At 40.0% G+C, this 13,171-nt stretch overlaps 1 protein-coding gene across 1 annotated transcript in view; it reads right to left on the reverse strand.

Moving 5' to 3' along the window:
- Window positions 1-663: 663 nt before the first annotated feature.
- Window positions 664-13,171, reverse strand: part of mmp14a (matrix metallopeptidase 14a (membrane-inserted)) — a 39,067-nt gene continuing 26,559 nt past the window's right edge. The window contains exons 3-10 of the mRNA XM_062993344.1: window positions 12,776-12,898; window positions 10,784-11,091; window positions 10,534-10,695; window positions 8,123-8,262; window positions 4,306-4,444; window positions 3,198-3,348; window positions 2,891-3,006; window positions 664-2,350 (exon numbers count right to left, since the gene is read on the reverse strand). Coding sequence (XP_062849414.1) covers window positions 2,019-2,350; window positions 2,891-3,006; window positions 3,198-3,348; window positions 4,306-4,444; window positions 8,123-8,262; window positions 10,534-10,695; window positions 10,784-11,091; window positions 12,776-12,898 — 1,471 coding nt within the window. The 3' untranslated portion in view covers window positions 664-2,018. The remainder of the gene's footprint in view (window positions 2,351-2,890; window positions 3,007-3,197; window positions 3,349-4,305; window positions 4,445-8,122; window positions 8,263-10,533; window positions 10,696-10,783; window positions 11,092-12,775; window positions 12,899-13,171) is intronic.

The following is a 13,171-nucleotide window of genomic DNA, read 5'->3' on the forward strand; positions in this document are numbered from 1 at the left end:
TGGAGAGCAACAATTCTATTTCTCACATCCTCAGAGAGTTCTTTGCCATGAGGTGCCATGTTGAATATCCAGTGGCCAGTATGAGAGAATTGTACCCAAAACACCAAATTTAACAGCCCTGCTCCCCATTTACACCTGGGACCTTGACACATGACACCAGGGAGGGACAACGACACATTTGGGCACAATTTGGACATGTTCACTGTGGGGTGTACTCACTTATGTTGCCAGCTATTTAGACATTAATGGCTGTGTGTTGAGTTATTTTCAGAAGACAGTAAATCTACACTGCTATACAAGCTGTACACTGACTACTCTAAGTTATATCCAAGTTTCATGTCTATAGTGTTGTCCCATGAAAAGATATAATGAAATATTTGCAGAAATGTGAGGGGTGTACTCACTTTTGTGATACACTGTATATATATGCACATAAACATTGCTGCTTTAAAAGTTACATACAGCAAGCAGCAAGTTTGACCTGTCAACAGGGTTGGTGATCATTTTTGTCTAAATAAAAATTTATCTTCAGTTACAATAGTTTTAATAAGATTTTAAATATTTAAATCTAAATTCTTTTGATTACATGGAATAACCTGACGTTTTATCTTTACAATATATTGGGAGTCATTTTAATATCAGTCACATTTTGCCTCTGTCCTGCAGAATTTGAAATGACTTTAAAATAAAAAAAGGACTACATATAGAGAACAATAATAACAATAACCATTTTCATAATAACAATATCAAATATTATAACATTAAGAATAGATGGTAACAAACACTTTATAAAATTACTAACTGGAGATGTACGTGTTGGATAGCCGTTCTTTGTTGGCGTAAATATATATTGGCCCCCCCCACGGGGTTGAGCCATAACACCTTTCTGGTCTTTGGAATTTTTAACTCTACTTCAGTCTCCTGCAGTCTCCACAAGTAAGATATACTGTATGGTTTAAAGACTTTGTGTAAAGGGGATTTCTTTATATCCAAATACATGCAGGTCTATCTAAAATGAGATACACTGATCAACCATAACATTAAAACCACCTCCTTGTTTTTACACTCACTGTCCATTTTATCAGCTCCACCTTTCATATAGAAGCACTTTGTAGTTCTACAGTTACTGACTGTAGTCCATCAGTTTCTCTGCATGCTTTGTTAGCCCCCTTTCATGCTGTTCTTCAATGGTCAGGACCCCCACAGAGTAGGTATTGTTTAGGTGGTGGATGATTCTCAGCACTGCAGTGACACTGAGATGGTGGTGGTGTGTTAGTGTGTGTTGTGCTGGTATGAGTGAATCAGACACAGCAGCACTGCAGGAGTTTTTAAATACCGTGCCCACTCACTGTCCACTCTGTTAGACACTCCTACCTAGTTGGTCCACCTTGTAGATGTAAAGTCAGAGATGATCGCTTATCTATTGCTGCTGTTTGATTTGGTCATCTTTTAGACCTTTTAATGTAATGGCTGATCAGTGTAAAGTAAACAAATTTGGTCCTCATAAATCATGTCACTGGTAAAAAGGGGGTGTGTGTTTTACAAAACCAGTTTATTTTTGTTGCACAAATTTGTATTAAAAGTTAAAACCAGGAGTAAAGCAGAAAGACAAACATTAATCGTACAGCCCTGTGGCTTGTGTCATTTTATTGCAGAAAGATATTTCAGCAGAGAAAGAGGAAGATGTTGAAATTAAAAGTGCTTTATTTTTATTTAACAAATGTAATTAAAATGACTGAGTTCATTTTATCAGACTCCTGCTTCTTCACCGTATTCCTCTTGTCTTTGTTGTTTATTTTAATATTTGCGTGATGCACAAGTAACTACCAAAACAATATGCATTGTTCAAACATCTTCCTCCTTTCCACCTTTCACTTCCTCCTTGTTTACTGTAAACAATCTCAAGTCCTTATTATCTCCATTCAAAAAGCTTCCCATCACCTTCTCCTCCCCACTTTTCTTTCTAACCTTCTTATTACTCCTCCAACCCTTTCTGTTCTCTTCTCATTCATCCATCTCTAAACTTTGTCCAGTAGAGAGCGGTGGCAGTAGAGGAGGCGTCGTGGAGTTCCATAGCGTCTAAAAAACAGCAGTGCTCCCAGAGTGATAATTACACAAGCCAATAGGAAAAGGGGGATCACTATGACCGCCACCCCTCCAACGATGCCGCTGTTGGACTCGTCCACCTCGATAATGATTACTTCCTCTTCGGTCTTTCCAGTCTTTGTTGGCTCGTCACGCTCACATCCCATCCAGTCAGTCAGGACCGATTTTGGGTAGCCTGAATCCACCTTCATCTGCTTATTGTTGAACTTCCAGTATTTGTTGGCTTTGTAGAAGTAGGTGTAGGCTAGAGAAAGAATACAACCATCAGATATGAGATGATCAATGTATATTTACATTTTCAGCATTTATCACCTGCTTTTATCCAAGCGACTTACAGTAATGTGACAGTATACTGTCTAAGCAAGGTAAGCAATTGAGGGTTAAGGGATAAGGGCATATTTTGTTACAATATCGAAATAACGATTTGCTTATTAGCTTCCTAGCAAGTGTGGTAAGCTTACCAGTTCTACTACAAGCTAGAACACAAAAAAAGCTAGTAATCACTTTAAGTAAGCACTGGTCCAGTAGGAGGGCTCTGGTGCCCCACCACAACAAAGATTTGAGTTTGACTCTCAATGGTGTCACCAGCCTGGTCAGCACTCAACAGACACAACAGACTGAGGGTGTGAGGGATGAATGGGGATTCGCCTCACTGCTGATGCAACCATGAATCCTACTTTCTGGTCAAGACACGAGTGATGAAAAAATACAGAGCACAAAGCGAGTTCCTCTAGGCCTGCTGTGTTTCCACCCTCTCTGCGCACACCCACAAACGTTTATTTACCTCTATCTTCACCCATAATGGCTCCTTTGACATTATCAGGCACACCCTGCCAGACACTGATGGGTTTGGGGTATTCTGAATCCACAGAGTGTGTGTCTTCATTGAAGCGGTAATATCTGAAATCACAAGCATAGAAGATGTATCAGCTAGTGGAAAAACTAAAAACAGAATAAAAAAAAAAAGAACAAAATAAGAGAAGAAACAAACATAACTGAGAAATGACAAAACATCTGACCAGACATTAAAAGCAGCTTATTTTTAGTCCTTTTAGTCCTGCTTATTTTTAGACTTTTGTAATGCCACTTACTTGGTTCCTCTGAAAAAGTAAGTATTTCCAGTAGCTGTGTAGAGAAGGGCAGCATCTATTCTGTCCCGAGGAAGTCCTGTGCCCAACTCCCTAAATGTTTTAGGATATCCAGCTTCCATAGTGGCCTCATTAAATACCCAGTACTTATCACCTACAGAGCGAGAAAAAAACAAAAGAGGTGGACCCATCAATGCCATCATAAACTTAACAATAACCTACTAAACTGTGTATGTACACTGATCAGCCATAACATTAAAACCACCTCCTTGTTTCTACACTCACTGTCCATTTTATTAGCTCCACATACCATATAGAAGCACTTTGTAGTTCTACAATTACTGACTGTAGTCCATCTGTTTCTCTACATACCTTTTTAGCCTGCTTTCACCCTGTTCTTCAATGGTCAGGACTCTCCTAGGACCACTACAGAGCAGGTAATATTTAGGTGGTGGATGATTCTCAGCACTGCAGTGACACTGACATGATGGTGGTGTGTTAGTGTGTGTTGTGCGGGTATGAGTGGATCAGACACAGCAGCGCTGCTGGAGTTTTTAAATACCGTGTCCACTCACTGTCCACTCTATTAGACACTCCTACCTAGTTGGTCCACCTTGTAGATGTAAAGTCAGAGACGATCGCTCATCTATTGCTGCTGTTTGAGTTGGTCATCTTCTAGACCTTCATCAGTGATCACAGGACGCTGCCCAAGGGGCACTGTTGGCTGGATATTTTTGGTTGGTGGACTATTCTCAGTTCAGCAGGGACAGTGAGGTGTTTAAAAACTCCATCAGCATTGCTGTGTCTGATCCACTCATACCAGCACAACACACACTAACACACCACCACCGTGTCACTGCAGTGCTGAGAATGACCCACCACCCAAATAATACCTACTCTGTAGGGGTCCTGGGAGAGTCCTGACCATTGAAGAACAACATGAAAGGAGGCTAACAAAGCATGCAGAGAAACAGATGGACTACAGTCAGTAATTGTAGAACTACAAAGTGCTTCTATATGGTAAGTGGAGCTGATAAAATGGACAGTGAGTGTAGAAACAAGGAGGTGGTTTTAATGTTATGGCTGATCGGTGTATGTATAACTACAGTACCTTTGAAGAAGACAAATTTCCCATCAGCACGCTCGTAGGCAGCATTGATGGAGGGTTGCAGGCCCTTCCAGAAGTGTCCAATGGGCATGGGGTATCCCTGCAGAGGCTTACCATCCCGCATCCGCCAGAACCACTTCTCCTGTAAAGAGAGCAAATAACGAGATGAGTTATGATTAAAAAAAACATACAAACAAAAAAACCCAACTTGGTTTATACACGTCACTAAGAATGTTTACTTTGTTACTTATAATCTATTTATTTATTATTATTTAAAATGCATTCTCTCTACTGGAGCTGACCCCCGCCCCGATTGAGGAGAGCGAGACTCACACACCCCCTCCGACACATGTGCAGTACCGACTGCATTTTTTCACCTGCACGAGGCGAGTTCATATGCCGATCAGCTCTGTGCACGGAGAGCCACACCCTAAACAGCATTATTCCTTGACTCTGCAGACGCCATCAATCAGCCAGCAGAGGTCGTAATTAGCTCAGTTATGAGAAACCCGGTCCGGCTCATCCTACCCTGTGAACAACAGCCAATCATTGTTCATGCAGCCTCCCAGCCCAGCCGGATGGCAGAGCTGAGATTCGATACGATGTATTCGAAATCCCAGCTCTGGTGTGCTAGCGTGTTTTACCGCTGCGCCACCTGAGCGGCTAACAATCTATTTATTATATGATTTTGGCATTTATTGGGTTATAAAAGTGCTCATGTGAACATCATATTGCAATATCTTAAGCTGCGGTAAGGATGTAACCAGATTTAAAAAATAAATGTAATAAATAAACCCATTGAGATATTAGCCCAGTCAGTGGTTATTCAGTGCGTGAGGTGAATAATCAACCAATTAACCAACAAAAAAAACTTATAAAAATTGTGTTTAATTTGACTCATTTTCCTTAATTCTAGAAAAGTTTGAACAGTATGCAAAAAATTAAAATTAAAAACAACTGAATTTAAACAAAAACAATACAAAGACAAGTTTGTATCTAATTACATAGCATTTATCTTATTACTGTCGTTGTTTATACTTAATCTAATACTGATGACTACAACATGTTTAAAAAAGTTGGGACAAAAGCAATTTAAGACTGGACGACGTTAACAAAGAAAAAAACATCTTGGAACAGATTGTGAAACCATGTTTACGTCTAAAAGTCTTTCAAAAAGGGCCTAGACCTTTACAACAAAGGGCGGGTCGAAGCTCATCAGTTTGCCAAAAAATGTCAGTGAATAATTCAAAAGAGTTTAGAAAAATTTTCCTCAATCAGTGATTGCAATGAGTTGGGATTTTAGCCTTTGTTGTGCATACAGATGCCCTGTAGTCTAAATACACCGATCAGCCATAACATTAAAACCACCTCCTTGTTTCTACACTCACTGTCCATTTTATCAGCTCCACTTACCATATAGAAGCATTTTGTAGTTCTACAATTACTGACTGTAGTCCATCTGTTTCTCTACATATCTTTTTAACCTGCTTTCACCCTGTTCTTCAATGGTCAGGACCCCCACAGGACCACCACAGAGTAGGTATTATTTGGGTGGTGGATCCTTCTCAGCACTGCAGTGACACTGACATGATGGTGGTGTGTTAGTGTGTGTTGTGCTGGTATAAGTGGATAAGACACAGCAGCGCTGATGAGGTTTCTAAACACCTCACTGTCACTGCTGGACTGAGAAGAGTCTACCAACCAAAAACATCTAGCCAACAGCGCCCTGTGACCACTGATGAAGGTCTAGACGATAACCAACTCAAACCGCAGCAATAGATGAGCGATCGTCTCTGACTTTACATCTACAAGGTGAACCAACTAGGTAGGAGTGTCTAATAGAGTGGACAAGGTATTTATAAATTCCAGCAGCGCTGCTGTGTCTGATCCACTCATACCAGCACAACATACACTAACACACCACCACCATGTCATTGCAGTGCTGAGAATGATCCACCACCTAAATAATACCTGCTCTGTCGTGGTCCTGTGGGGGTCCTGACCATTGAAGAACAGGGTGAAAGCAGGCTAAAAAGGTATGTAGAGAAACAGATGGACTACAGTCAGTAATTGTAGAACTACAAAGTTCTTCTACATAGTAAGTGGAGCTGATAAAATGGACAGTGAGTGTAGAAACAAGGAGGTGGTTTTAATGTTATGGCTGGTGCCCAAATGGTGTAATTTGAAGTGATCTCTCTTTATCAGTGTAGGCACACTATAGGTAATCAAGATGTACTATATAGTGCTCTGTGCTTTGGAGCACAAGGGTTTAAAAGCACTTAAGACAGTTCTGCAGTCATTGCGAGATCTAAACTCTAACCGCGGTCTAGAAATTCTTATAGGCGCCACCTCTGGGGGAAATTCACTCTTCCTGGGTGATTCTGTCATAAGGCAACATGGAGTACGTTCCCAAAAAGAGATAAGTGTGCTGGCATTGCACACTAGCAGAAAACATATCACAAGTATCACAGCTTTAGAAAAATAGCAGATTTGCCAACAGAGGAGCTGACAAGTGTGAGAGGGAGAAACTGTGATGAACAGAAAAACTCCCACCTGAAGCAAATTTACACTAATGAGGCAATCAAAAGGAAATGACACATCAATCATCAGCAACTCGGTTCCCCTTCTGTTGGCCAAAAATGGCAACACAGAAGAACATGACTCCAACACATCTTACTGCTGAACTTAGCAGCTGAGCCACGTTACAATATAGTAACTAAAAAATATACACTGATCAGCCATAACATTAAAACCACCTCCTTGTTTCTACACTCACTGTCCATGTTATCAGCTCCACTTACCATATAGAAGCACTTTGTAGTTTTACAATTACTGACTGTAGTCCATCTATTTCTCTACATACCTTTTTAGCCTGCTTTCACCCTGTTCTTCAATGGTCAGGTCCACCACAGGACCACTACTGAGTAGGTATTATTTAGGTGGTGGATCATTCTCAGTACTGCAGTGACAATGACATGGTGGTGGTGTGTTAGTATGTGTTGTGCTGGTATGAGTGGATCAGACAGTTTTTAAATACCGTGTCCACTCTATTAGACACTCCTACCTAGTTGGTCCACCTTGTAGATGTAAAGTCAGAGACCATCGCTAATCTTTTGGTGCTGTTTGAGTTGGTCACGGGCGCTGTTGGCTGGATATATTTTAATTTGGTGGACTGTCTGTGTCTTATACACTCATACCAGCACACCACCATGTTAGTGTCACCGCAGTGCTGAGAATGATCCACCACCCAAATAAAACCTACTCTGTGGTGGTTCTGGGAGAGTCCTGACCATTGAAGAACAGCATTAAAGGGGGATAACAAAGCATGAAGAGAAACAGATGGACTACAGTCAGTAATTGTAGAACTACAAAGTGCTTCCATATGGTAAATGAAGCTGATAAAATGGACAGTGAGTGTAGAAACAAGGAGGTGATTGTTATGTGGATGTAATGGCTGATCGGTGTATACCAAAACATATACAATATATTTGTTTAACAAATATAAAAACAATATGGAGCCGGGTATTTGTTCATCTTCTTGAATGACAGAAATTAAAAAGAAATACTGATGATGGTCATATGGACAGCCGCCTTGTGACAAAAACAAAACTTGTTTGGCCTATCTGTCTGGGCGAGTGTTTTTTCACCCCCTGCACTATGACGCAATCAGAATCCCACAGCAATTGTAATTACAATCTGTATTTTATTCAGCTAAACATTCACAATTACCCCAGACTGATGTCATTGTTGGAAAATGAGTTAATTAGTAGTTGTGTAATGTGACAGCTAGAATTTAGAAAATAACAGAATCTCTAGTTACCTTAAAGACAAACATCTCTCCCCGCAGCATGGCAATGGCATCAAAGTGGCCTTCACAGATATCGGGCCCAAATGATGGTCGATCAGGTTTGCTTGTGGGACGTGGAGCAGGGGGCTTGGGCACTTCTCCTGATCTAGCACCTACAAACCAGTAAAAAAGTCAGTGAATATATTTTATATTTTAAAAACATCTGTAAATAGTTACATGTAAATTTTTCCCCATTGTCCTCCCAATTTATCGCACTCAATCTTGTCTTCCGCTGCTGAGATACCAGATTGCATCCGAGTAGAGCGCGTCGCTGTACACGCCCGCCTCTTCCGACGCGTGCACAGCCCTCCTCTTCTCGCCCATGCATTCTGCACAGGCGTCTCTTCCGCCAATCAGGGTCCTTACACAGCGTATGAAGACCCAACACATAGTCCGGCCCCCACCCTGCAGATATGGTGGCCAATTAGTTTCTGCTGCAGGCACTGCCAATTATGCCCGCTAGATGGCGCCCAGTCGACCGGTGGCAACACCGAGTTTCAAACCAAGGAGTTCAGAATCTCTGTGCTGGTGTGATAGCGGAATAGTAAATATTTTTTTAATGTTTCAGGACAGTGAACAGATAATTTCTTTGTTAAAAAGTTATAAGGATGACCACATTGAGAGAGAACGTTCTTATAAATATATAAATGTGAATCCAGTCACAGCGTCTTTACAAAACGCAGCTCATGAAACATCACATGTTAGATCATTGCACTTGAAGCGTAAGAGACCACCTTGACTGGCCAGAGCTGCTTTAATCAGTTAACAAAAATGTGGTCACTCCCATCCACAAAAAAATCTTATATACGGGACACTCTTATCCAATTACAGTATACAATTGTGTTCAAATACAATCCAAGCAATTAAGGGTTAACAGTAGGGCTGAAACGATTCCTCGAGTAACTCGAGTAATTCGATTACTAAAAATGATCGATTCAAATTTTTCGCATCGAGGAATCGTTTATTCCATACACCGATACCTAGCTCACGGTGTTCCGCACGGGACACAAGTTTACGCTGTGTTCAGGTGACGCGAGGAAGCCCCAGGGCTGCGTCCAAAATCTCTCAATTAAACAGTACCTAACAGGACTTAATCCGGGTACTTTTCACCTGTTTGTACACACTCGTACTGTTCAGTATGTAGTAGCGATTTGAAACGGAGCCGAGATTTGAAAGCACGGACTGTAAAATGGGGGGAGAGAGAGAGAGAGAGAGAGAGAGAGAGAGTATAGCGGGATGAGCAGAGAGGAACAGAGAAAACGACTGAAAGTTTGAGATCAGTTGCACAAATTAGAGGCAATGTTTATGTATTATTGTTTATTATATATATATATATATATATATATATATATATATATATATACTGTATGTGTGTGTGTGTGTGTGTGTGTGTGTGTGTATATATATATATATACAGTCCCCTCCAAAAGTATTGGAACAGTGAGGCCAATCCCTTTATTTTTGCTGTAGACTGAAAACATTTGGGTTTGACATTAAAAGATGAATATGAGACAAAAGATCAACATTTCATGTTATTCATTCTTTTATTTCCAGGTATTTACATCTGGATCTGATACACAGTTCAGAAGATAGCACCTTTTGTCTGAACCCACCCATTTTTCTTGTGAGCAAAAGTATTGGAACAGGTGACTGTCAGGTGTGTTTTGTTGCCCAGGTGTGTCCTGTTACACTGATTATTTAAACAATAAATAGCGCTGATTGTCTATGCTCACAAGAAAAATGGGTGGGTTTAGACAAAAGGTGCTATCTTCTGAACTGTGTATCAGATCCAGATGTAAATACCTATATATATATATATATATAAACAAAAGTATTTCTTATCCGATTACTCGATTAATCGCTGGAATAATCAATAGAATACTCGATTACAAAAATAATCGATAGTTGCAGCCCTAGTTAACAGCTTTGCTAGAAGATGTTGGGCTTAAACAAACAACCATCTAATTACTAGGCCAGTACTTTAACTACTCGGCTACCATTGCAACCTGTCTTACTGGTCTTATTGTGCTTCCTTAGATTCCCAGCTATAGATGGCCAGAGCATAGTCTGAGATTAAACTTGATACTTCATTGTTGTGTGTCTTGGAAGCCCTACACTGACCAGACTAAACAGTCTTTTGCCAAAGTTTGGACACCCATGGTTATGGTCTGCTGATTTTTGAAAATAATGAAAACAAACCTCTGCACTTGTTCATGCTGTTTCATGTCTGTGCTGTTTCATAGACCTATAATGTGAGTTTTATTTTTAAGAGTTTATTTTAAAAGTTTTACTGACCACTCTATGACCCCACACATCAGTACTCTAGTAGCGCATGACTCTACTATGAGTATAACATTCCAGGACCTTAATAAAATCACACTAACCGTAAATTTCCTGTATTCCACGTCTGTCATCATCAGGAAGCACAAAGTTCTCAGTGTCCATCCACTGGTAAAATGGGGCCATAATGGCTGAAGGATCCCCTGAGTGCTCCAAACCCAGGGCGTGACCCAGCTCATGCACGGCAACCAGAAACACATCATTACCTGAAAACAGGAAATAAGTGAGAACATGAAAATAAAAGGTGCCTAACTAATCATCATCATTAACCTCTTTTTATCTTTCAGGTTTTACCTCCTTGATCAACGTTGCCAGCCGTCCAAGGCTCTGCAGCGTCGAAGTGTGTGTCACCACCAATTCCTTGACCAGGAAAGTAAGCATGGGCCAGAAAACCTCCCTCACCATCGAACGGTGTGCTGTCACCATGATAACCCTCAGCAAAATATAACATGATGTCAGCAAACATCCGGGGCTTGTCTCTGATCTGGCTGTACGGAATTTCTCGAAACTTCAGTGGTGTGACTGACTCCCAGACTTTGAAGGCTTTCCGGATGGCCTCTTGAGTGGCACGCTCACCTATTTTCGGAGTGTAGTTCTGGATACTGAAAAACAAAGGCAAGCCAGAACATCAGTATACACTGTTCAGCCATAACATTAAAACCACCTCCTTGTTTCTACACTCACTGTCCATTTTATCAGCTCCACTTACCATATAGAAGCACTTTGTAATTCTACAATTACTGACTGTAGTCCATCTGTTTCTCTGCATGCTTTGTTAGCCCCCTTTCATGCTGTTCTTCAATGGTCAGGACTCTCCCAGGACCACTACAGGGTCATTCTGAGCAGTGTACTGACATGGTGGTGGTGTGTTAGTGTGTGTTGTGCTGGTATGAATGAATGAGACACAGCAAAGCTGATGGAGTTTTTAAACACCTCACTGTTACTGCTGGACTAAGAATAATAGAAAGGGGGCTAACAAAGCATGTAGAGAAACAGATGGACTACAGTCAGTAATATTAGAACTACAAAGTGCTTCTATATGGTAAGTAGAGCTGATAAAATGGACAGTGAGTGTAGATGCAAGGAGGTGGTTTTAATGTTATGGCTGATCGGTGTATGTACATGTTGTACCTTCATTGTACCTTTCATTGTACCTGTGTATAGTGACAATAAAGATTCTATTCTATTCTAAATTGCAATATGTACATGCAAATATATTAATTAAATAAATGTCTGAGCATGTGCTTCAAACAAGCCTTAGATCATCTGAGGTTTTGCACAAAATAAATTTACATGGTCAGTTTAAAAAAAAACTATTATGCTAATTATATAATTTGTAAGGAAATACATTTTATTAATTTTTTATTAATCTTCTCTGGTGTATAAACATACATATTTCTATTTTGTAATATTGTATTTTAATTAATGCCAATTTGCACTTAACTAACTTGATTAATGTCTGTCCGAACATCTGAGTCTTTAAAAAACGATTAAAAACCCACCTTTTTACTAAGCACTTAAACTGACTTGTACTTATTTACTAAAAAATTTTTTCCATTTCCAAAAAAAAAAAAAAACTTGAGAAATTAAATGTTTACTATGGAAGCACTTCTGTAAGTCGCTCTGGATAAGAGCATCTGCTAAATGCAGAAAATGTAAATGTAAATGTAATGTATTGGTTGCAAACCCCTTTTCAATGACCTGGATTTATCTGGAATAATTCACAGTCCAGGCATCAGAAAGATATGTAAACCTCTGGGTTAACAAGTTTTCCACAGGTTTGGGTTTGTATATATGTGATGCATTGTGGTTGGGCTGCTTTGCTGCTTCAGGACATGGACAGCTTGCAATCATTATTTAAACAATTTATTTAAAATTGGATCAAGAAGTTTTACTGGAAGATGTTGGGGTAGTACTACATTACAAATCTTTACAGAGGTTAAAAAATGCAACAGAACAAAAACACAGTGCACAGAACATAATTAAAAAACGGGTTCAAAAGAGAGATTCCAGATGCTGTGGCATGACCTGAAGATCTCTTCATAACATAAACCACAAACTGTATGAAATTTCTTGTCGTTGTCTAATTGGCAGCTACACGAAACATTACTGCAGCTACAAGAGGTTTTGCCAATCATTAAATACAAGTTCATATACTTTTAAAATCCTTCATTGTGAACATCTAATCGATGTGTTTAATTTATTTGATAACACTGTCTAGTCAGTACTCTAATTCCAATTATTTTTATGTTGTTTATATTCTCTGTGCTTCTGATAGTGTCCCACCTGAAGGTAACCTCTCTTTGATCCCATCTTAGCCCCTGAATGACGTAGCGCCTTTTCCGTAGGTTGCTCTTCAGCTCTGTGCCAAACTTATCTGCAACTCCACAGCGTGGCCGCTGCATTGCACTGGAAGGTAACCATAAATGTATTAGGGATGCAATAATACACTGTACTGTCATTAAACATTTTGTCTGACAACACATATTCAAACAATACATTCAGAAGAAACATGAGCACACAAGTCCATGGCTTATGTGTAAGCACAAAATGAAAGCAGTGACCCCTCTTGCATAAGACATAACTCCTAGCCCCTCTGTGTTTAATATTTAATAATAATATTTTCCACCCTCACACCCTTGTTTACCAGTGCTTGTTTCTACTGTGGATGGTTTGGAACAG

Source organism: Trichomycterus rosablanca, chromosome 4 (assembly GCF_030014385.1).
Source record: "Trichomycterus rosablanca isolate fTriRos1 chromosome 4, fTriRos1.hap1, whole genome shotgun sequence".
NCBI lineage: Eukaryota > Metazoa > Chordata > Actinopteri > Siluriformes > Trichomycteridae > Trichomycterus > Trichomycterus rosablanca.